General features: G+C 44.9%; 1 protein-coding gene across 1 annotated transcript in view; it reads right to left on the reverse strand.

The window, feature by feature from the left end:
• The window catches only part of LOC134577543 (carcinoembryonic antigen-related cell adhesion molecule 16-like), a 344,602-nt gene extending 319,591 nt beyond the window's left edge, over positions 1–25,011 (reverse strand). The window contains exon 1 of the mRNA XM_063436324.1: positions 24,951–25,011. Coding sequence (XP_063292394.1) covers positions 24,951–24,996 — 46 coding nt within the window. The 5' untranslated portion in view covers positions 24,997–25,011. The remainder of the gene's footprint in view (positions 1–24,950) is intronic.
• Positions 25,012–26,748: the final 1,737 nt, after the last annotated feature.

Genomic DNA, 26,748 nt, shown 5'->3' on the forward strand with positions numbered 1-26,748 from the left:
GCATTTAATATGAAAGAGGTGAATTACGGTTGGACAGACATGTAGCGCAAATGCCAGGTTTTGTTTACGTTTTTTTTGGATCACAACTTGTACATTTGGCTGCGGTCTTAAGGGGTTAAACTATTTTGGAGTGTTGTTGCTGGCAATGTAGATATTTTACAAACATACTATATTCGCTCCAGGTTTGGTATTTGTTATTTAACCCCATAAGAGGAAAGGAAATGATTCTTATATAATCAAAACCACCCTATCTGCACATTGCTCTGTTCTCCGCTGTGGCACTGACAGGGTTAATTTGTTTGGCACTGCTCATCTGTTGTGACCATACTCCTGATCCCATAGCATGAACTCTAGGAAAAGAAAGGACTTTTTTTTTTTTTTTTTTTTTTTTCAAGCCCTTGAAAAACCGCCACACCATTTAGTAAATTCAATATAATGTTTCTATTGCTTTCCTCTGGAGGGACACTTTAATAATTGGAATCGCCGCAAAGTTGCACCAGTTCACAAATCTCAATTTTGCTGTAACTTTGCAGCAATGACAAATTGAGCCAACATTACACAGAGTCCAAGTGACACCTGATAAAATAATTCAGCAAAATGATGTAGAAAGCTTGCAATCAGGAGATCTCAAATTTCCTATTACAGGGACAGCAAATATTGTTTATACAGAAAATGTTTATTACAGTAGATATTGATAGACATGGAGACATAATACATTTTATCTGATATTAATTCTTAATAGATATATTGTATTGTACTAATTGTTTACAATCACACACTACTCACTGTATACAGTCAGGTTCAGTGATTCGAGCTGTGGTCCTCTGTCTGTCAGTACGTTCACTGTGTAAATCCCCCGGTCTGTAATCACCAGACCTGAGATTAGTAACGAGCCATTAGGGAGCCCAGGGCCGTCTTTAATATTGATTGGACCCTGGGCAAAGCATTTGCTTGGGCCCCCTGGACCCTGTACACCCTCCCCTGTCGTGCACTCATGTTATCACCCTTAATACAGTGGCAACCTAAAGTAGAGAGGTGCAAGAATATTTTTTTGGGCCTCCCTATTGCAAGGATGTTTAAAAGGTAGATCCCCATCTGTCGTACAACTCCAGCAATGCCTTGACAGCTGGGGCTCTACCATTTACCCATGTTTGCAGGTTTGTATTTAACACTAAGCAGTTTTTGTATGTTTCAATGTAAACAGGTTTTTGTATGTGGTGTTGGCGTTTAAATGTAAGCATGTATTTATATCTAGTGTTGGTTTTTGAATGCAGGGGTGTGTATACATATAATGTTGGTGTTTAACACAGACGTGTATTTGTATGTAGTGCTGAAGCTTGAATGCAGGGGTGTATTTGTGTGTAGTGTTAGCGTGTGAATGTTGAGATGTATGCACATATACACACACAAACACACAAGTAGATATAGACACACTGACACATAGATACACAACCTGACACAAATTCCGATACACAGACACACATACCAGCGAAATACACAAAGACAACATACAGATACACACTGACACACATACAGACACACCGATACACATCCTGACATACACAAAGATTCAAACACTGACACACATGCAGTTACACAGACACACATATACACACCTGACACACTGGCAGATACACAGATACACACACAGACTTCATACAGATACACACACAATGACAACATATAGATACACACACAGATATACAGACACATAGAGACAGACATACTTACACAGACACATAAACTGACAGACATACTGACACACACACTGACAGGCATACAGACCCACATACTGACACACACACTGACAGACATACTGACACATTCTGACAGGCATACTGACACAAATACTGACACTGACACATACACTGACAGACATACTGACACATACACTGACAGGAATACTGACACACTGACACATACACTGACAGGAATACTGACACACACTGACACATACACTGACAGACATACGACACACACACTGACAGGCATACGGACACACACTGACAGACATACGACACACACACTGACAGGCATGCGGACACACACTGACAGACATACTGACACATACACTGACAGGCATACGGACACACACTGACAGACATACTGACAGGCATACTGACACACACTGACAGACATACTGACAGACACACTGACAGGCATACTGACACACATACTGACATACACTGACAGACATACTGACACATACACTGACACACACACTGACACACACACTGACACAGACTTACTGACAGACATACTGACAGGCACACTGACACACACACTGACACACACACACTGACAGACATACTGACAGACATACTGACACACATACTGACAGGCACACTGACACACACACTGACACACACACACTGACAGACATACTGACAGACATACTGACACACATACTGACAGGCACACTGACACGCACACATACACACACACTCAAAATTTACATTATAAAACCCACCCCCCAGTTTTCTACCTTAGAGGGTGGCTGAAGCTGCTGGGAGTTGGGGTCTGGCTAGCTCGGCCCAGACCCCCTCTGCTCTGCCTCTTCCTCCTCCCGCGCGGCTCCTCTCTTTATGGGAGGAAGTGACGCGCAGCCGTCACTTCCTCCCAGCCGGCTGCTGAAAAGCAAGAGGGCCCGGTCGCGCACTTAAAGCGCCACAGCGCAAGACCGGCCTCCTGCTGACAGAAGCCCACCGGGTGGCCCTTAGTGCATGGGCCACCCGGTGGGCCTCCTTAGTGTGTGGCTGCCCTGGCCGGTGGGAGAAATGTTTGAGGCAAGTGGGGCCCCCGGTGCAGCTGCTTCGGGCCCCCAGGAGTAACTGGGCCCGGGGCAGCTGCCCCGTTTGCCCCGCGGTAAAGACGGCCCTGAGGGAGCCCGCTGGCCCGAGAGAAATACTGTGGTCCATTAGCCTGTGGGGGGTCTACACTCGGGATATATGAGAGGATTTGATATTCAGCGTTTCTGTTTGGTCCTTTATACCAGTTGAATTTCCAGTGGAGATTCCCATTGATCCCAGTAACACTGAGAGTGACTGACTGACCGACCGCAGGATACTGAGGGATCGGCTGGATACTGAGTGCACTGACTGCCTGCATCCACACACTGAGCAAAGCTGAAATAGATAAAACAACAGATTAATGGCAACAAATAACCAGCCTGTTCCACAAAATACAAAATAATTCCTCTTAAAATAATTATATATAATAACCAGGCAGACATTACCTCGACCTCATTGTACTATTTCACTGCCTATGGCTGATATTAAATCAAAACTGTTTTAATTACTTAAAAAAACATTATTCTATATTTGTAAATAAATTCCAGCCATGTTACTATTATTATTATTATTATTATTATTATTATTATTATTATTATTATTATTGTTATATATTTTGCAGTACATTGATAGGAAAATTTTCCTGCCAAGTTAGGAAATGGGAAATGTAACAAATGTAAAAACAGGAGACATTGGGAGTCCCAGTTCAGGTGTAGCTGTACTGGAAATAGCTGTTCCATTAACAGCCAGGGTAACAGCCCCTCTAGAATGGAACTGATAGTATAGTGCCCCCTCCACCCCCATGTGGTGAAGAAGGGGTTAAAAACTCCTTCTGTCACTAATCTGAGTCCAGCACCGATGCCTCTTGGTGCTGGTTGGGGCTCTGCCACCGCTCCTCCCCTGCCAATGTCAGCCAGTGCTCGCATTAGTACTTCCTCCATAGGAAAGCATTATGCAATCCTTTCTAACTCATTTAGCACTAGCACTATTTAATTTGTATCCCATGTTGGAATTAGTGTTTAGTAGTGGTGGGCTTAGCACACTACAGCCATCTGGTGGAACTGAATCCCCATATTTGTTTACTGCGATAGTGGATATTAAGTAGCCTTATAAAATGTAAAACTGCGTTTTTTGTGTGCGCTTAATCTGTATTATGTATAAACTTTGGTCTCTACAACAGCACCATCCCTGAGAAATGCATATTCCGGGTGAGCCCCAATTCCGTTTTTGTCTTTACTAATAACAGTTCATTGACATTATTATATACTAAAATACTAAGCAAAAAAAAAATTTTTTTGTTTTTTTTTTGTCAATCTTTCTTTTATTGAGGCATTTATAATACAGGGTACAGAATAAAGAGTAAGGAGTGCATATTTTGTACAGAGTGGGAGCAAGATAACACATGAAAACATCTCCTATGAGTGGCAGCCTAATTTTATATTAATAGAGTGGAGTACATTTATATAAACAAGTTGAGCGGTCAGTAGTGAGAATAACCTAGCATCGTAACCTCAGGCTTACTACATATCTGTGCATATCAGTCGTGGAGTGTATGCTTGTATTAGCTTTGCAACTTAGCATAAATAGGGTGACTGGGTGCTTAAGGCTAAACTGTGTGCCAATATGGCGCGTTCTTAGGCTTAGTGTGCATGACGTTTACCGGCTATGTTCTGGGGGTCGGTGTACGTGGATGTACTAAATTAACAGGAGTGCATAACATTGCATACCCCGCTTATACCCGTGATGTTGTGCCCATCTAACAATAATATAGCGGTAAAATTTATAGCATAGCTCTACTTGGTCATGTCAGTAAAATTATGTTTGTGAGCAGTATGGTGCGCTTATCTGTGTGTCAAAGTCCAGCAAGGAGAGTTCATGCGTGCTGTTCCGGCTAGGTCCCCGGTTGCCTCCGGTTGGAAGTGTCGCTGGTGGGACTCTCGTTTTGGGGGGTTAGTTCAGCCTATACCTCTGCTGGGAAAAGTCGCAGCGCGAGTTGGTATAGTGAACATGGTGGCGCCGTCGTCGCTTATAGGCCCCAAGTGTGCAGCAAGGTGCGGTTTGGCAGCGGCCGTCTTCCGGCCCCAGGTCGTGATGAAGGCCTGCACCTTTGATCCACCGACTCGGTTGCTCAGTGAGGCCGGGTCGTCCCTTTGTCGGGCGCCAGGTGGGGCTTGGGTGTTACGTCGCCGCCAGCGGTGGACAAGCCTCCGGCGATGTGGTCTGTGTATTGGAGTTCGACTCCACGTGGACTTCGGCCTGGGAAGGCGATATGGACGGCCTGCCGCAGGAGCCTCCATTAAGTAGCGGAGGCGTTGGTTTGTGGGTCGCCGTGTATAAACCTCGCTCCTTGGCCGCTGTGGTAGTAGCCTTGGGCCCGAAGGGAGATACTCAGACCTAGTTGGGGTCGCTTGGAGTGAGCTGGGTATTCCGGTCCAGGTTTTGAACGGATTTTTACCCTTCGTTTAGGCGGGAAGCTGGTAGTCGGGTTTGTTTGAGCTGCACGGTGTATCAGCGCTTCCAGTTTGTGCCAAAAATCTTGGAAGAGTTTCTCCAATCTGGAATCATATCCCATCATGTCTTCTGCTTTGTCGGGTGCCCTTGTGGCGTTCGTCACAGCTATCTCCTGTCGGCCATGTTGGTCACCTGTAATTAGGTCTGGACCAGATCCATGCTATGTGTGTTGGACCGGGATATCCCCCCCGGTCTTGTGGGGGGGAAGCAGGACCCTGCGTGGTCTTATAGGCAGAAGAGGCAAGGGTTGGGAGACCGGCCGAATCTCCCGCCCGTAGCCCCTGCTAGGCCGCAGCCGCTCTGCCCCGTTGCCGACGGTCGGCATCCCTTCCTTCCGAGCCGGGACACTCCAGCCGTCGTCTGCGGTAGGCAAGACTCTGTTTGGGTCGGTTCTCGTGCGGTGGGAGCCCCTGCAAGTCGCTTGGGTAGGCATGTTCGATGGGAGCTCCCACGAGTTGCGACCGTCCGCCATGCCGGTCAGGCCCTGCCCCCCAGCAAAAATGTTTTTGTGCATCTTGCTTTTCTATACTGATCCTCTCTCCCTGTTTCTTCACCCATTAACCATTTTCTCATGTTTCTCTAAATAAATGTTTGCAATTAATCTCTTATTACTAATTCTTCACTACTCTTTCCCTTTTTTCTTCATAAGTTCCTCATTTATTTAGCAGTATTTCCTTATTGTGCAAGGGTTCTCAGAAACTGGGTTATGTTGTATTCATTGTTTAGTAGAGATGTCCCGAACAGTTTGCCGGGAACTGTTCGCCGGCGAACATAGCTTGTTCGCGGTCGCCGGTCCGCCCCCTATTCGTCATCATTGAGTAAACATTGACCCTGTACCTCACAGTCAGCAGACACATTCCAGCCAATCAGCAGCAGACCCTCCCTCCCACCTTCATGACGAATAGGGGCGGACCGAACATCGCATATGTTCGCCCGCCGCGGTGACCGCGAACAAGCTATGTTCGCCGGCAAACAGTTCCCAGTGAACTGTTCGGGACATCTCTATTGTTCAGAGTAACAGAATACGTAGGTCCAAGCAGGCTATAATTCCATAATCTCCAGAGTTCTCACTGAGAATTCAACCAACAGGTATATTACAATTTTATTTCTAACACTGTCAGGCTTATTTGCTGAAGTGAAAATTGTTGGGAATCTAAAGGGAATTTCAAACCTAAGGCAAAATAGTTCAATTGGAAACATAGAAATATATATATATATATATATATATATATATATATATATATATATATATATATATATATATATATATATATATAAGAAGGTGCGGAAAAAACTGCGCTTATTTAAGTAGTTATGTATAGTAGATATGTCTTAAGCTGCTGTATACACTCTGTGGGTACTCCTAACACCCCATCACAAGAATAGTAATCACCAAAAAGAAACTTAAATGAACAGTCTGGTTGGTGTATACCAATATATGAGGTAAATATTCCTCAGAAGAAGTGCATAAAACACTTACCCTCTATACAGCTCTTGTTTTATGTAGTGCATATGCAAGACAGAAAACATATACAAATAATAGTGCAATATTGTATATACAATTGAAAAATAAGTGAATATGTAGGTTATAAACAGAGATAAACTCACATTTTATAGAGCCTTTTTTAGGGTATAAGGCTATAAACTTTCAGGTTCCTGTGTCTTTGAGGTAGACAACACATCCCTTTTCTGCAGGACGATAAGTGTATCTCTCTCCACGATATATGTAATAAACAAAAGGTGCAGAGGGAACAGGATCTAGGTGCAGTACCTTTAATAATTGTAATCAATATTATTTAAAAAAATAAATAAAATAGGTGCTCGCCTTTTTTAGAGCCTTTTTAAAGTATGTAGACCTGGTGTCAAATTTTTGGGGTGACATTCCCCCTACAGGAATCACAGCGCAGGATACAGGTAAAAGTTGATAGTAATTTTATTGGAAGATACTTTAAAAATACTATATTAAAAATATCAAATACATAAAATAAAAACAAAAGTGGGGGCCCTAAATGACAAATTTCCCTGCCCCTTCCAAGGTGACTAGAAGTCCCCTAGTCACCCCTCCACCCAAATAAAAAACTATCCCCTACCTACCGCTCTCACCCTAAAAATAGTGAGGGGGAAATAAAATAACTAACCTGTAAAGAAAAAGAAAACTTACCATTTGATGTCTTCTTTCTTCTAAAATCTTCATTTTTCAGCATCCAAAAATGCCAAATAAAAAAACATGATACCCGTCAAACTTAAAATAAAATAAAAAACCTGAGGGAAAAAGACTGAGCTCTGCAGGGCGGGGAAAGGCTTATAAAGCCTTGCCCTGCCCTGCAATTAGGCTAACAACACCATGCTATGTGTGTTGGACCGGGATATCCCCCCCCGGTCTTGTGGGGGGGAAGCAGGACCCTGCGTGGTCTTATAGGCAGAAGAGGCAAGGGTTGGGAGACCGGCCGAATCTCCCGCCCGTAGCCCCTGCTAGGCCGCAGCCGCTCTGCCCCGTTGCCGACGGTCGGCATCCCTTCCTTCCGAGCCGGGACACTCCAGCCGTCGTCTGCGGTAGGCAAGACTCTGTTTGGGTCGGTTCTCGTGCGGTGGGAGCCCCTGCAAGTCGCTTGGGTAGGCATGTTCGATGGGAGCTCCCACGAGTTGCGACCGTCCGCCATGCCGGTCAGGCCCTGCCCCCCAGCAAAAATGTTTTTGTGCATCTTGCTTTTCTATACTGATCCTCTCTCCCTGTTTCTTCACCCATTAACCATTTTCTCATGTTTCTCTAAATAAATGTTTGCAATTAATCTCTTATTACTAATTCTTCACTACTCTTTCCCTTTTTTCTTCATAAGTTCCTCATTTATTTAGCAGTATTTCCTTATTGTGCAAGGGTTCTCAGAAACTGGGTTATGTTGTATTCATTGTTTAGTAGAGATGTCCCGAACAGTTTGCCGGGAACTGTTCGCCGGCGAACATAGCTTGTTCGCGGTCGCCGGTCCGCCCCCTATTCGTCATCATTGAGTAAACATTGACCCTGTACCTCACAGTCAGCAGACACATTCCAGCCAATCAGCAGCAGACCCTCCCTCCCACCTTCATGATGAATAGGGGCGGACCGAACATCGCATATGTTCGCCCGCCGCGGTGACCGCGAACAAGCTATGTTCGCCGGCAAACAGTTCCCAGTGAACTGTTCGGGACATCTCTATTGTTCAGAGTAACAGAATACGTAGGTCCAAGCAGGCTATAATTCCATAATCTCCAGAGTTCTCACTGAGAATTCAACCAACAGGTATATTACAATTTTATTTCTAACACTGTCAGGCTTATTTGCTGAAGTGAAAATTGTTGGGAATCTAAAGGGAATTTCAAACCTAAGGCAAAATAGTTCAATTGGAAACATAGAAATATATAATGGAAAATTTATTCATACTTACCGTAATTTTCTTTTCCTGGTTATATGCCATGGCAGCACAACATTGGGTAGCTCCTCCCTATCCCCATTGGACAGGAATAATAATTAAGCCGTATAAGTACCACCTCCTGCCCCTCCTTCCCCAGTCACGTTTTCCAGCAATATCCCCGGGCGGGACCCTTGTGCTGCCATGGCATATAACCAGGAAAAGAAAATTACGGTAAGTATGAATAAATTTTCCATTTTCCTGGCCATATCCATGGCAGCACAACATTGGGTAATACCCAAGCAATAAAACCAGGGAGGGAAAGAGACACAGACTCAAAAATTTTTAGAAATGCAAAGTGTATTAACACCACAACAAGTGACAGACACAGAGATCAGGAATTAGATACAGACAGGACTGATTTAGCAAATTGATCAGACAACCCTGCTCTAACATCAATCTGGTAGCTCCTAATGAAAGTGTTAGAGGAAGACCATGTAGCCGCCTTACAGATGAGTTCAGGGGAGACATTAGCAGCGGCTGCCCAGGAAGATGAGAGAGCCCTCGTGGAATGGGCTTTAAGACCCACAGGGACCGGATATCCGGCGGACTGATAAGCCAGAATGATAGCCGCTACTATCCATCGGCTAATGGCAGATTTGAGGGCTTGAGAGCCCTTTTTACAGCCGCTATGAAGAACGAAGAGACTGTCGGAAGAACGCCAATCAGAAGTCCTATCAATATACATCCGGAGGCATCTCACTAGATCCAGAGAGGACAGGTCAGCAGAATTCCCCATTCCATGGGCGTCCGACCTCAGAGACGGAAGAACAATATCCTCGTTGATGTGGAAGGAGGAAGTAACTTTGGGTCGAAACACTGGAACAGTACGGAGGACCACTCTGTCCTTGTGGAAGATAGTAAAAGGCTCTTTGATGGACAGAGCACTGAGCTCAGAAACTCTCCTGCCAGAGGCTAAGGCCACCAGCAAGGCAGTCTTAATAGAGAGAACCTGTAGGGAAACTGAATCAAAAGGTTCAAAAGGTTTCAACTTCATGGCATCCAGAACCAGAGGGAGACTCCAGGAAGGGACAAACGGTTTAATAGGAGGTTTCAAGTGAAGGACACCCTTGATGAATCTGATGATATCCGAGTCCAGCGCCCATCTATGACTGGTCAGGGCGGACAAGGCTGAAATGTGTACCTTGAGAGTGTTATAGCTCAGTCCTTTCTCAAGGCCTGATTGCAAGAAGTCCAAAATATGGGAGGAGGAGGGATTTTGGACATCCACATCACTGTGAAGGGCCCAGTTGGAAAAAACTTCCCATACTCTATAATAAGTGGCCGAAGTGGAATGCTTACGTGCCCTCAGCATAGTATCAATCACGGTCTGGGAGAACCCTCTATTCAACAGCCGGTTCCTTTCAGTTTCCAAGCCATAAGGTTGAGAGAGACAGGGTCTGGATGAATGACAGGACCCTGGAACAGAAGATCCGCAACTTTGGGGAGTGGGAGAGGAGGTTCCACCGAAAGACTCAGAAGCAGAGGAAACCAAGGTCTCCGAGGCCAATAAGGCGCAATCAGGATGAGAGACACCCGCTCCGATCTCAGCTTCTTCAGGAGTGGTAGGATTAGTGGAAACGGGGGGAACGCATAGCCCATTGAGAACTTCCAGGGGCTTGATAAGGCATCTCTTCCCAACGCCAGGTGGTCCTCTTCCTTTGTGAAGAAAAGGGCTACCTTTCTGTTGGCCCGAGAGGCCAGAAGGTCCACTTGAGGCAGACCCCACTTGTCCACAATCATGCGGAACACCCTGTGAGCCAGGCACCATTCCCCCGGATCTATTCTGGATCTGCTGAGGAAATCTGCCAGTTGATTCCGTTTCCCTGGGAGATGAACGGCTACAATGCCCGCCAGGTTTCTCTGAACCCACCACATCAGGTGATTCATCAGTACCATCAACTTGCAGCTCCTGGTACCCCCTTGGTGATTGACATAGGATACCACGGTGGAGTTGTCCGTCCTTATCTTTACCCATTGACCCTTGAGCTGGATCGAGAAGTGCCTCAAAGCTTTGAGGACAGCCAGAAGTTCCAGCAGATTGGAATGAACCTTGCTCGTCTTGAAATTCCATTCTTCCTGCGCAAAGTGGTGGAGATAATGAGCGCCCCAACCCCACTGGCTGGCGTCCGTTGTCACGGTCCTCCATGCGATATCCCCTAATGGAAAGCCGTTGGCTAGGTGCTTTCTGTTCAGCCACCAGATCAGAGAATGGCGTACCTTCAGGGGAAGCTTGATGGGCTGGAACAGGTTCCCGGATAAGAAACGACTCAGGAAGTTGGCCTGGAATGGTCTCATCCTCCACTGAGCCCATCTCGTCAGACCTATTGTGGAGGACATAGAACCAAGGAGGCTCATTACCGCCCTTGCAGGGGCAACCGGGGAATTCAGCATTCTCCTCAATAACTGTCTGAGTTTCAGAATTCTCACTGATGAGAGCTGGACAGTACCCTTTAGGGTGTCGAAATGGGCACCCAAGTAAACCATAGATTGAGTCGGGTGGAGGTGGCTTTTCTTGGTGTTGATCTTCCAGCCGTGGGCTTGCAGAAACTGAATGCTGGTGATAGCCTGGGATGTCACAGAATCCACGTCGTTTCCCAAGATTAAAACGTCGTCCAGATAATGGTAAATAGCGATGTTTAGCTTTCTGAGCTCCGCGATGAGAACAACCAGGACTTTTGTAAACGTCCTCGGGGCAGTGCTCAGTCCAAAGGGGAGGGCCCTGAACTGGAAATGACCTTCCTCTACAGCAAACCTCAGGAACTTCTGATGTATTTGGGCAATGGGTATGTGAAAGTATGCGTCCAGTAGATCTATAGACAGCATCCATTGGTTGGGTGACACAACCTTTATTATGGACTGCAGAGATTCCATCTTGAACCTGCGAACGTGCAGATGCTTGTTCAGCCTGTGCAGATCCAGAATGGGTCTCCAACCCCCTGAGGATTTTCTTGTCAAGAAGATGTGAGAGTAGAATCCTTGAGTTCTTTCGCCTGCCGGTACTCGGACGATGACCTTCTCCTTCTGCAAGGAATGGACGAAATTTCGTAGAGCCATGCACTTTTCCCTGTCCCCTGGCCATTTTGTGAGGTGAAAGGATTGTTTGGGAGGATGCTTGAAGAATTCTAGTAGGTAACCTCTCCGAATAATATCCAGCACCCAAACGTCGCTTGTAGAGATGGTCCATCTTGAAAGATATTGGAGAAGACAAGCCCCGACACCTTCGGTTTTGGGCTGTACGTAGTCATAGATTCTTCGGGTCCTTAGAGGAAGACGACCCGCGAGACCTGCCTCCTCTGTACCCAGAAGGGGCCCCTCTCCTCGGTTGGAATCGGGAGTATTCCCTACCAGGCTTGTAGGACCTACTGTCACGAAAGGAATGGTACTCTTTCCGGGCGCGAAAGGATCCTTTATACTTCCTCTCTTGGGGTAAAAAGGCTTTATTCCCTTCAGCCGCCCTCTTGATGCACTCATCCAAATTCTTGCCGAATAACATGTCTCCGTGAAATGGCAGAGAACACAAACTATTCTTGGAGGAAGCATCGGCCGCCCAAGATCTGAGCCAGAGCGCCCGCCTGGAGGAAACCGAGAAGGACATATTTCTAGCAAGGTTTCTCACCAGATCCACTGCGGCCTCCGAAGAGAAATCAATCGCTAGACGCATATCCTTCAGGGCATCAACAATAGAGGAACGGCTCCTGCCCCTCTTGATGTCCCCTTCCAGCTCCTGTAGCCAAACCTTCATAGCTCTTGAAACAGACGTGAGAGCAACGGCAGGGTGGAGACTCGTGCCTGAGGCTACATATGACTTAGACAGGCAGTATTCCATCTTACGATCCATTGGATCCCTGAAGGAGCCTGCATCATCCACTGGCAGGGTAGTGCGCTTGGCTAGCCTAACCACCGCAGCATCAACCTTGGGTGGAAAATCCCATGTTTCAGCATCTTTGGGATCAAACGGATACAATCTGGAGAATTTCCCTTTTGCAGAGGATCTCCTATCGGACCTGGACCATTCTTCTTTAATAAGGTCACTAATAGTGGTATGCACAGGGAAAGCCGCTCTCTTCTTTCTAAGATCTGAGAAATAGCGGTTAGATGTAGAGGGTTCCTCCTCCGAGGGCTCTTTCAAAGTAAGGGTTTCTCTGACCCGAGCAATCAAATGATCCACCTCTGCAGGTATCAGGAAGTCAGGATCAGGCAAAGCATCCTCCTCCGAGGAAAAAGCCAAGTCTCTCAGCGAAGCCGTGTCCATAAACTCATCCTCCGAGTTATCAGGAGACCAATCTGACGGCTCAGAATATCTAGGTCGCTTGTGGGTCTTACCAACCTCTTTGATGCCCCGGGCAACTGCATGCTTGATAAGCTGCTTAAAGTCTGGTGTTAACTGAGAAGGTCCAGCGGCTGCTGAGAGACAATTCGAACAGAGACGTTTCCCTTCTATGGCTCTGTTATCACAGGATACACACAGCGTCCTTTTGGGCGACTTCCCTTTGGACGATCCTGAAGTCTTTGTACTTTTATCACTGAAATACACCAAACGTGAATATTAGTACATTACCACTCTTTTAGATATCAAATATTAATAAATTCCAAAAATTGGATGGCTTACCTATATCGCTTAGATTGTGACCTACTATGATGAGAACATTCTGATTCTCTAGATCCTGAGCGCGAATCCATCTATAAATAATAGATGAAACAGCGAAAACTAGAACCCAGAAGAAAAACTACAGGAAACCAAACAAAGAGAAAGGAAAAGAACTTACTTCAGAAGAAAAAAGACGAAGAATCAACAATCCACAGAACTCAACGGTGCCAGAAACTCTCCAGGAAGCAGAAAACTCAACAAAAAAAAAAAGGAGGCCTGGCGCTTTAAGAAGGCGTCTGACGTCATCGCGCATGCGCAGATGATCGAAAAGACGCGCGAAACGGCTAGATTTGCGCGCGAATTCCGCGCATGCGTCCCAGAGTCCCCGGAACCGCGCAGGCGCCCAGGAGACTCCTACACGCCGCGCAGGCGCACAGGACACGCCTACACGCCGCGCGGGCACTACACGCCGCGCGGGCGCACAGGAGACGCCTATACACCGCGCGGGCGCACAGGAGGTTCCCGACAGCCATGCAGGGAAACCCCAGAACGCTCAACGAAAAACTTTCCAAAGAAAGGAAAACCAACAGGTAAAATAAAATAACATTACCTCGAGTCTGGTGGGAACCAGGAAACCGGAAACCGGTCGCATTCCATTTACCTTTCCATGTCCTCACTGGAAAAAATGGAGAGAAAAAACCCCCGGTCACTAAAGGGGTTTTCTCCAGGGGGACACCTTTGCGCAGGGCCGTATACTGGAGACTTCCCAGGGGAGAGAGGGTGAACTCCCCAAGGGCCAGAGGAACCAATCCTCAGGTAAGCCATAAAAGAAAAAATTTAGCAGTCTGAAAAGACCGACATGTCCTAGGGATAGGACAGGAAAAAAAGACTGGGGAAGGAGGGGCAGGAGGTGGTACTTATACGGCTTAATTATTATTCCTGTCCAATGGGGATAGGGAGGAGCTACCCAATGTTGTGCTGCCATGGATATGGCCAGGAAATATATATATATATATATATATATATATATAAGAAGGTGCGGAAAAAACTGCGCTTATTTAAGTAGTTATGTATAGTAGATATGTCTTAAGCTGCTGTATACACTCTGTGGGTACTCCTAACACCCCATCACAAGAATAGTAATCACCAAAAAGAAACTTAAATGAACAGTCTGGTTGGTGTATACCAATATATGAGGTAAATATTCCTCAGAAGAAGTGCATAAAACACTTACCCTCTATACAGCTCTTGTTTTATGTAGTGCATATGCAAGACAGAAAACATATACAAATAATAGTGCAATATTGTATATACAATTGAAAAATAAGTGAATATGTAGGTTATAAACAGAGATAAACTCACATTTTATAGAGCCTTTTTTAGGGTATAAGGCTATAAACTTTCAGGTTCCTGTGTCTTTGAGGTAGACAACACATCCCTTTTCTGCAGGACGATAAGTGTATCTCTCTCCACGATATATGTAATAAACAAAAGGTGCAGAGGGAACAGGATCTAGGTGCAGTACCTTTAATAATTGTAATCAATATTATTTAAAAAAATAAATAAAATAGGTGCTCGCCTTTTTTAGAGCCTTTTTAAAGTATGTAGACCTGGTGTCAAATTTTTGGGGTGACATTCCCCCTACAGGAATCACAGCGCAGGATACAGGTAAAAGTTGATAGTAATTTTATTGGAAGATACTTTAAAAATACTATATTAAAAATATCAAATACATAAAATAAAAACAAAAGTGGGGGCCCTAAATGACAAATTTCCCTGCCCCTTCCAAGGTGACTAGAAGTCCCCTAGTCACCCCTCCACCCAAATAAAAAACTATCCCCTACCTACCGCTCTCACCCTAAAAATAGTGAGGGGGAAATAAAATAACTAACCTGTAAAGAAAAAGAAAACTTACCATTTGATGTCTTCTTTCTTCTAAAATCTTCATTTTTCAGCATCCAAAAATGCCAAATAAAAAAACATGATACCCGTCAAACTTAAAATAAAATAAAAAACCTGAGGGAAAAAGACTGAGCTCTGCAGGGCGGGGAAAGGCTTATAAAGCCTTGCCCTGCCCTGCAATTAGGCTAACAACACCATGCTATGTGTGTTGGACCGGGATATCCCCCCCGGTCTTGTGGGGGGGAAGCAGGACCCTGCGTGGTCTTATAGGCAGAAGAGGCAAGGGTTGGGAGACCGGCCGAATCTCCCGCCCGTAGCCCCTGCTAGGCCGCAGCCGCTCTGCCCCGTTGCCGACGGTCGGCATCCCTTCCTTCCGAGCCGGGACACTCCAGCCGTCGTCTGCGGTAGGCAAGACTCTGTTTGGGTCGGTTCTCGTGCGGTGGGAGCCCCTGCAAGTCGCTTGGGTAGGCATGTTCGATGGGAGCTCCCACGAGTTGCGACCGTCCGCCATGCCGGTCAGGCCCTGCCCCCCAGCAAAAATGTTTTTGTGCATCTTGCTTTTCTATACTGATCCTCTCTCCCTGTTTCTTCACCCATTAACCATTTTCTCATGTTTCTCTAAATAAATGTTTGCAATTAATCTCTTATTACTAATTCTTCACTACTCTTTCCCTTTTTTCTTCATAAGTTCCTCATTTATTTAGCAGTATTTCCTTATTGTGCAAGGGTTCTCAGAAACTGGGTTATGTTGTATTCATTGTTTAGTAGAGATGTCCCGAACAGTTTGCCGGGAACTGTTCGCCGGCGAACATAGCTTGTTCGCGGTCGCCGGTCCGCCCCCTATTCGTCATCATTGAGTAAACATTGACCCTGTACCTCACAGTCAGCAGACACATTCCAGCCAATCAGCAGCAGACCCTCCCTCCCACCTTCATGACGAATAGGGGCGGACCGAACATCGCATATGTTCGCCCGCCGCGGTGACCGCGAACAAGCTATGTTCGCCGGCAAACAGTTCCCAGTGAACTGTTCGGGACATCTCTATTGTTCAGAGTAACAGAATACGTAGGTCCAAGCAGGCTATAATTCCATAATCTCCAGAGTTCTCACTGAGAATTCAACCAACAGGTATATTACAATTTTATTTCTAACACTGTCAGGCTTATTTGCTGAAGTGAAAATTGTTGGGAATCTAAAGGGAATTTCAAACCTAAGGCAAAATAGTTCAATTGGAAACATAGAAATATATAATGGAAAATTTATTCATACTTACCGTAATTTTCTTTTCCTGGTTATATGCCATGGCAGCACAACATTGGGTAGCTCCTCCCTATCCCCATTGGACAGGAATAATAATTAAGCCGTATAAGTACCACCTCCTGCCCCTCCTTCCCCAGTCACGTTTTCCAGCAATATCCCCGGGCGGGACCCTTGTGCTGCCATGGCATATAACCAGGAAAAGAAAATTACGGTAAGTATGAATAAATTTTCCATTTTCCTGGCCATATCCATGGCAGCACAACATTGGGTAATACCCAAGCAATAAAACCAGGGAGGGAAAGAGACACAGACTCAAAAATTTTTAGAAATGCAAAGTGTATTAACACCACAACAAGTGACAGACACAGAGATCAGGAATTAGATACAGACAGGACTGATTTAGCAAATTGATCAGACAACCCTGCTCTAACATCAATCTGGTAGCTCCTAATGAAAGTGTTAGAGGAAGACCATGTAGCCGCCTTACAGATGAGTTCAGGGGAGACATTAGCAGCGGCTGCCCAGGAAGATGAGAGAGCCCTCGTGGAATGGGCTTTAAGACCCACAGGGACCGGATATCCGGCGGACTGATAAGCCAGAATGATAGCCGCTACTATCCATCGGCTAATGGCAGATTTGGGGGCTTGAGAGCCCTTTTTACAGCCGCTATGAAGAACGAAGAGACTGTCGGAAGAACGCCAATCAGAAGTCCTATCAATATACATCCGGAGGCATCTCACTAGATCCAGAGAGGACAGGTCAGCAGAATTCCCCATTCCATGGGCGTCCGACCTCAGAGACGGGAGAACAATATCCTCGTTGATGTGGAAGGAGGAAGTAACTTTGGGTCGAAACACTGGAACAGTACGGAGGACCACTCTGTCCTTGTGGAAGATAGTAAAAGGCTCTTTGATGGACAGAGCACTGAGCTCAGAAACTCTCCTGCCAGAGGCTAAGGCCACCAGCAAGGCAGTCTTAATAGAGAGAACCTGTAGGGAAACTGAATCAAAAGGTTCAAAAGGTTTCAACTTCATGGCATCCAGAACCAGAGGGAGACTCCAGGAAGGGACAAACGGTTTAATAGGAGGTTTCAAGTGAAGGACACCCTTGATGAATCTGATGATATCCGAGTCCAGCGCCCATCTATGACTGGTCAGGGCGGACAAGGCTGAAATGTGTACCTTGAGAGTGTTATAGCTCAGTCCTTTCTCAAGGCCTGATTGCAAGAAGTCCAAAATATGGGAGGAGGAGGGATTTTGGACATCCACATCACTGTGAAGGGCCCAGTTGGAAAAAACTTCCCATACTCTATAATAAGTGGCCGAAGTGGAATGCTTACGTGCCCTCAGCATAGTATCAATCACGGTCTGGGAGAACCCTCTATTCAACAGCCGGTTCCTTTCAGTTTCCAAGCCATAAGGTTGAGAGAGACAGGGTCTGGATGAATGACAGGACCCTGGAACAGAAGATCCGCAACTTTGGGGAGTGGGAGAGGAGGTTCCACCGAAAGACTCAGAAGCAGAGGAAACCAAGGTCTCCGAGGCCAATAAGGCGCAATCAGGATGAGAGACACCCGCTCCGATCTCAGCTTCCTCAGGAGTGGTAGGATTAGTGGAAACGGGGGGAACGCATAGCCCATTGAGAACTTCCAGGGGCTTGATAAGGCATCTCTTCCCAACGCCAGGTGGTCCTCTTCCTTTGTGAAGAAAAGGGCTACCTTTCTGTTGGCCCGAGAGGCCAGAAGGTCCACTTGAGGCAGACCCCACTTGTCCACAATCATGCGGAACACCCTGTGAGCCAGGCACCATTCCCCCGGATCTATTCTGGATCTGCTGAGGAAATCTGCCAGTTGATTCCGTTTCCCTGGGAGATGAACGGCTACAATGCCCGCCAGGTTTCTCTGAACCCACCACATCAGGTGATTCATCAGTACCATCAACTTGCAGCTCCTGGTACCCCCTTGGTGATTGACATAGGATACCACGGTGGAGTTGTCCGTCCTTATCTTTACCCATTGACCCTTGAGCTGGATCGAGAAGTGCCTCAAAGCTTTGAGGACAGCCAGAAGTTCCAGCAGATTGGAATGAACCTTGCTCGTCTTGAAATTCCATTCTTCCTGCGCAAAGTGGTGGAGATAATGAGCGCCCCAACCCCACTGGCTGGCGTCCGTTGTCACGGTCCTCCATGCGATATCCCCTAATGGAAAGCCGTTGGCTAGGTGCTTTCTGTTCAGCCACCAGATCAGAGAATGGCGTACCTTCAGGGGAAGCTTGATGGGCTGGAACAGGTTCCCGGATAAGAAACGACTCAGGAAGTTGGCCTGGAATGGTCTCATCCTCCACTGAGCCCATCTCGTCAGACCTATTGTGGAGGACATAGAACCAAGGAGGCTCATTACCGCCCTTGCAGGGGCAACCGGGGAATTCAGCATTCTCCTCAATAACTGTCTGAGTTTCAGAATTCTCACTGATGAGAGCTGGACAGTACCCTTTAGGGTGTCGAAATGGGCACCCAAGTAAACCATAGATTGAGTCGGGTGGAGGTGGCTTTTCTTGGTGTTGATCTTCCAGCCGTGGGCTTGCAGAAACTGAATGCTGGTGATAGCCTGGGATGTCACAGAATCCACGTCGTTTCCCAAGATTAAAACGTCGTCCAGATAATGGTAAATAGCGATGTTTAGCTTTCTGAGCTCCGCGATGAGAACAACCAGGACTTTTGTAAACGTCCTCGGGGCAGTGCTCAGTCCAAAGGGGAGGGCCCTGAACTGGAAATGACCTTCCTCTACAGCAAACCTCAGGAACTTCTGATGTATTTGGGCAATGGGTATGTGAAAGTATGCGTCCAGTAGATCTATAGACAGCATCCATTGGTTGGGTGACACAACCTTTATTATGGACTGCAGAGATTCCATCTTGAACCTGCGAACGTGCAGATGCTTGTTCAGCCTGTGCAGATCCAGAATGGGTCTCCAACCCCCTGAGGATTTTCTTGTCAAGAAGATGTGAGAGTAGAATCCTTGAGTTCTTTCGCCTGCCGGTACTCGGACGATGACCTTCTCCTTCTGCAAGGAATGGACGAAATTTCGTAGAGCCATGCACTTTTCCCTGTCCCCTGGCCATTTTGTGAGGTGAAAGGATTGTTTGGGAGGATGCTTGAAGAATTCTAGTAGGTAACCTCTCCGAATAATATCCAGCACCCAAACGTCGCTTGTAGAGATGGTCCATCTTGAAAGATATTGGAGAAGACAAGCCCCGACACCTTCGGTTTTGGGCTGTACGTAGTCATAGATTCTTCGGGTCCTTAGAGGAAGACGACCCGCGAGACCTGCCTCCTCTGTACCCAGAAGGGGCCCCTCTCCTCGGTTGGAATCGGGAGTATTCCCTACCAGGCTTGTAGGACCTACTGTCACGAAAGGAATGGTACTCTTTCCGGGCGCGAAAGGATCCTTTATACTTCCTCTCTTGGGGTAAAAAGGCTTTATTCCCTTCAGCCGCCCTCTTGATGCACTCATCCAAATTCTTGCCGAATAACATGTCTCCGTGAAATGGCAGAGAACACAAACTATTCTTGGAGGAAGCATCGGCCGCCCAAGATCTGAGCCAGAGCGCCCGCCTGGAGGAAACCGAGAAGGACATATTTCTAGCAAGGTTTCTCACCAGATCCACTGCGGCCTCCGAAGAGAAATCAATCGCTAGACGCATATCCTTCAGGGCATCAACAATAGAGGAACGGCTCCTGCCCCTCTTGATGTCCCCTTCCAGCTCCTGTAGCCAAACCTTCATAGCTCTTGAAACAGACGTGAGAGCAACGGCAGGGTGGAGACTCGTGCCTGAGGCTACATATGACTTAGACAGGCAGTATTCCATCTTACGATCCATTGGATCCCTGAAGGAGCCTGCATCATCCACTGGCAGGGTAGTGCGCTTGGCTAGCCTAACCACCGCAGCATCAACCTTGGGTGGAAAATCCCATGTTTCAGCATCTTTGGGATCAAACGGATACAATCTGGAGAATTTCCCTTTTGCAGAGGATCTCCTATCGGACCTGGACCATTCTTCTTTAATAAGGTCACTAATAGTGGTATGCACAGGGAAAGCCGCTCTCTTCTTTCTAAGATCTGAGAAATAGCGGTTAGATGTAGAGGGTTCCTCCTCCGAGGGCTCTTTCAAAGTAAGGGTTTCTCTGACCCGAGCAATCAAATGATCCACCTCTGCAGGTATCAGGAAGTCAGGATCAGGCAAAGCATCCTCCTCCGAGGAAAAAGCCAAGTCTCTCAGCGAAGCCGTGTCCATAAACTCATCCTCCGAGTTATCAGGAGACCAATCTGACGGCTCAGAATATCTAGGTCGCTTGTGGGTCTTACCAACCTCTTTGATGCCCCGGGCAACTGCATGCTTGATAAGCTGCTTAAAGTCTGGTGTTAACTGAGAAGGTCCAGCGGCTGCTGAGAGACAATTCGAACAGAGACGTTTCCCTTCTATGGCTCTGTTATCACAGGATACACACAGCGTCCTTTTGGGCGACTTCCCTTTGGACGATCCTGAAGTCTTTGTACTTTTATCACTGAAATACACCAAACGTGAATATTAGTACATTACCACTCTTTTAGATATCAAATATTAATAAATTCCAAAAATTGGATGGCTTACCTATATCGCTTAGATTGTGACCTACTATGATGAGAACATTCTGATTCTCTAGATCCTGAGCGCGAATCCATCTATAAATAATAGATGAAACAGCGAAAACTAGAACCCAGAAGAAAAACTACAGGAAACCAAACAAAGAGAAAGGAAAAGAACTTACTTCAGAAGAAAAAAGACGAAGAATCAACAATCCACAGAACTCAACGGTGCCAGAAACTCTCCAGGAAGCAGAAAACTCAACAAAAAAAAAAAGGAGGCCTGGCGCTTTAAGAAGGCGTCTGACGTCATCGCGCATGCGCAGATGATCGAAAAGACGCGCGAAACGGCTAGATTTGCGCGCGAATTCCGCGCATGCGTCCCAGAGTCCCCGGAACCGCGCAGGCGCCCAGGAGACTCCTACACGCCGCGCAGGCGCACAGGACACGCCTACACGCCGCGCGGGCACTACACGCCGCGCGGGCGCACAGGAGACGCCTATACACCGCGCGGGCGCACAGGAGGTTCCCGACAGCCATGCAGGGAAACCCCAGAACGCTCAACGAAAAACTTTCCAAAGAAAGGAAAACCAACAGGTAAAATAAAATAACATTACCTCGAGTCTGGTGGGAACCAGGAAACCGGAAACCGGTCGCATTCCATTTACCTTTCCATGTCCTCACTGGAAAAAATGGAGAGAAAAAACCCCCGGTCACTAAAGGGGTTTTCTCCAGGGGGACACCTTTGCGCAGGGCCGTATACTGGAGACTTCCCAGGGGAGAGAGGGTGAACTCCCCAAGGGCCAGAGGAACCAATCCTCAGGTAAGCCATAAAAGAAAAAATTTAGCAGTCTGAAAAGACCGACATGTCCTAGGGATAGGACAGGAAAAAAAGACTGGGGAAGGAGGGGCAGGAGGTGGTACTTATACGGCTTAATTATTATTCCTGTCCAATGGGGATAGGGAGGAGCTACCCAATGTTGTGCTGCCATGGATATGGCCAGGAAATATATATATATATATATATATATATATATAAGAAGGTGCGGAAAAAACTGCGCTTATTTAAGTAGTTATGTATAGTAGATATGTCTTAAGCTGCTGTATACACTCTGTGGGTACTCCTAACACCCCATCACAAGAATAGTAATCACCAAAAAGAAACTTAAATGAACAGTCTGGTTGGTGTATACCAATATATGAGGTAAATATTCCTCAGAAGAAGTGCATAAAACACTTACCCTCTATACAGCTCTTGTTTTATGTAGTGCATATGCAAGACAGAAAACATATACAAATAATAGTGCAATATTGTATATACAATTGAAAAATAAGTGAATATGTAGGTTATAAACAGAGATAAACTCACATTTTATAGAGCCTTTTTTAGGGTATAAGGCTATAAACTTTCAGGTTCCTGTGTCTTTGAGGTAGACAACACATCCCTTTTCTGCAGGACGATAAGTGTATCTCTCTCCACGATATATGTAATAAACAAAAGGTGCAGAGGGAACAGGATCTAGGTGCAGTACCTTTAATAATTGTAATCAATATTATTTAAAAAAATAAATAAAATAGGTGCTCGCCTTTTTTAGAGCCTTTTTAAAGTATGTAGACCTGGTGTCAAATTTTTGGGGTGACATTCCCCCTACAGGAATCACAGCGCAGGATACAGGTAAAAGTTGATAGTAATTTTATTGGAAGATACTTTAAAAATACTATATTAAAAATATCAAATACATAAAATAAAAACAAAAGTGGGGGCCCTAAATGACAAATTTCCCTGCCCCTTCCAAGGTGACTAGAAGTCCCCTAGTCACCCCTCCACCCAAATAAAAAACTATCCCCTACCTACCGCTCTCACCCTAAAAATAGTGAGGGGGAAATAAAATAACTAACCTGTAAAGAAAAAGAAAACTTACCATTTGATGTCTTCTTTCTTCTAAAATCTTCATTTTTCAGCATCCAAAAATGCCAAATAAAAAAACATGATACCCGTCAAACTTAAAATAAAATAAAAAACCTGAGGGAAAAAGACTGAGCTCTGCAGGGCGGGGAAAGGCTTATAAAGCCTTGCCCTGCCCTGCAATTAGGCTAACAACACTCTGATTGGTTGGTTTAAGCCAATTAGAGTGTCATTTTACTTCCTCCTAGCAGTAGTTACGGCTGACATTTACACCACTTCCTCCTAGCAGTAGTTACGGCTGACATTTACACCACTTCCTCCGAGCAGTAGTTACGGCTGACATTTTTTAAGGGGCCTGGTCATGCTATAACATGGGTGCAGCACTGACCGGGCCCCTGAAGATATAGGCCCCATCAGGTGGCCCTATGTGCATGAGCCAGCCGATTTGCCGGGCCCCTTTATGGTTGTCACCCCCTTATGGCGGCCCTTGGAATATCCTAGTTGGAAAGCCAATTATACTGGTGCATGGTCTAACAAAGAGATTGGGCCATAGTTCACAAATGGAACCAAGGAGAGAAAATCCCTAGATGACAACATATGAATTTTATTTTATTTTTTTATTTTATTGAAACGTCACTTATTGATGCACACAATAAAGATATCTCGGTATTTACTGTTATAATATGACACTTACACTAAGCTTTCTTTTGGAGACTTGTAAACCCAACATTTACACTGAAAAAAACCCAGAAAGAAGCATACCCTGCAAGTGGCACATGATGCTCGGCATCAAGAACTGAGCTGCTTAGCTTCAGGGACATGTTATATGTTGTCCGTTGAAAAGGAGGAAGTATCTTGTTTGTGAAACCAAACGAATATCTATTAACCCGAAGCCCAAATATTACTCAAATGTGTCATCAGCAGCAATGAACTAAAAAAACATTGATAATTTAGTATTACGTTGTGCCCAGTAGTCAGCCATTTTTAGTAATTAGCTCTAGAACTTTTCTATCCACTGACCATATTAAATTTTATTTCCTTTTAGTAAAATGACTCCATAGTCTGCAAAGAATGTATTATAAAGAGTATATTGTTTATTATACAGAAACATATTATCTTTAAAAAAAATATTTTATTGGTTATGTTTAGTTCATAGGTAACAAAGGAAACCAAAGCAGCTGTTCACATTGTTTTGGTGCTTTTGTTGGAAAGGTGGACACAAATATATCAACTGATCTACGTGTTAATTTAATAGGTAAAAATCATGTTTTCAACACCCCTTTATTGCACAGTCATGTGACACATTAAAGGGACACTGTAGACACTGTATCTGCTTCATCTCTGCATCTCTTTGAATTTGTTATCATGTCTGGAGTTCCCTGGTACCGTCATTTAATTCTGCGTTAAACAGTTAAACACATCTGCTACTTTGTCGAGTCTAAGGTATATATTTTGCGTTTGGATCATAATCATTTATAAAAGAAAATTGCTGCACAATCGACAACTGTTCATGATTTAGGTGTCAGAATTCTAGATATCGCTTTTAATATATTTTAATAAAAAATAATTAATTTATTTTAATAAAAAGAAGCAGCTACCTTATTTCAAAGTCACCCTTTTCATGGCGATAAAAAACCTCCAGCTCAAGATTGAACATATTTTTTTAGAAATGTAGCCTACAGATAAAACTGAAATTTAAAAGATCATCTTTTAAATGTGCTGAATCTAATATATTGACTGAGCCATATAATAAAATTGATAAACAAAAAACACTTTTCTATAGTTTGTATCGTTGTTATTAACATCTTATTCGCATTGGAAATAGCTTGCATCACAATATAACACCCTAAATTAAAAATGTCATAATTTGTGTTTCTGAATCTATGGCAGTGACACAGTGTGTTCAATATTAATTTAATATTACCTGTTAGTACATGAATCCCACCAGTGTTGTCTCCAATACAGGACATGGTGTATATTCTCTGTTGGAGATAAAGACGTTTACTGAGTGTAAACCAAACAGGAACTGGCTATTTCTAAGAAAAACCCCTACAATATTTCTCAAACATGACCATGAAAAATGTTTTCTGCAGAATTACTATATATAGTCAGCAGAAGACTATCTGGGAGGATTTATGCTGTATTATATTTATTGTTAAATACTGAAAGTTACACTAGTTCTTTGCACCCGTTTTGACATTTTTGGATGGGCTGCAAGACAAAGGATCCCATGTAATCTTTTTATACTTCAACTTGACTTAGTTCTTGTGCTTGCTTTGCATGAGTGAGCACTTATGTACCTGAAGTTTCACGAACAATTAACCATAAAAAACATGTTTGAGCTCATAATACTGTTTTCTTCTACAAATTTTGAGAAATTAAGAGGGAATAGAATATTAGGGGAAAAAAATCTAACCAAGTATGTGACAATAAGTAACAGTGTTGGGGCGTTAATTCTAACTTTCATATTATTTGCAGGTAAATGCTGTTAGTTGCAATTATTTTAGTAACAGTTAGTACAGTTTACTAGACTTGATTATTTTCATAGCCAATTCTGTGAGCCCCTTTAGGACGGAGTCAATTGGACAAGTTCTGATCAAAGCAAAAGGTAAACTGTAACGGATCGCCTGGCACCCCGACTGGGTACCTCCGTTAAAGGATGCTCCTAGCGTTTCCTGAGGACTCCATGCACTGCAGAAGACACCACAACCACCGAATGAGAGAAGCGTATAAATCCTCTCAAGCATATGAATGCTGTAGACAGTTGAATAGGAAACCATACGAATAGGTTTACACTCCTAGCAGTCAAACTGGAACAGCATAGAATAAATCCTCCCCCAATAATGAGACGACACTTCACTTTGAGGGTTAAGCAGGAAATCAAGATTTATTCACACACTGTCTTATAAAGGATTCTCCCATGCAAGGGAGGGATTTACATTACACCAATCACACAATGGTTACATCCCACAGATACCCTCCCCTTAGCCTGGGAGGTAATCCAATTATACATACAGTTTAAAACATACTTTTTAACCAACTTTCATAACTCTAAAACCATACATCACATTCACATAAAAATACATATCCACAATCAATCCATTCAGGGGAACAACATATTAAAAATGGCATGAATCAGACCAGGGGTTCAAAAGTTAGTAAAGTAGCTTTTAAAACCCCCTGCCAGCATGGCTTTCCAGCTCAGACTGGTTTTACAGAGCCCTCTCTCCTAGAGACAATGGAGAAGTAATCCAATTACCTCCCAGGACACAGACAAGACTCCATTATGCACATGGGGACACAAAGACAGTAAAACACTTTAAAATACATGAAGTCACCTTTTACACATAACACACAGACATTTCACATATCCCCAGATAGCTGGGATCTGAGCACACAAAACTACCGAATAGCGCTCGTATCCTATTCACACAGTTCAATTGCCATGGAGCTAAATTCTTTCCCATAGTCTTTCATTATATGAATAGGCTCCATGGCATAGCTATCTGGGTTAACACATTCACATAAAGTCGGGTCCATAGTCCAAAGGCAAGAGGCGGGCAAGCAGCCCCCTCCAAGGACACGTGGCAAGGTCGGTTTCGCCACATAAACAAAACCTGGAATTTGCGCTATATGTCTGTTCAACCGAAATTCACCTCTTTCATATTAAGTGCACCCACACTTATTATATATAATTTTGTTGAGGAGAAACAGGGCTTTCA

The sequence above is a fragment of the Pelobates fuscus genome, chromosome 11, assembly GCF_036172605.1.
Source record: "Pelobates fuscus isolate aPelFus1 chromosome 11, aPelFus1.pri, whole genome shotgun sequence".
NCBI lineage: Eukaryota > Metazoa > Chordata > Amphibia > Anura > Pelobatidae > Pelobates > Pelobates fuscus.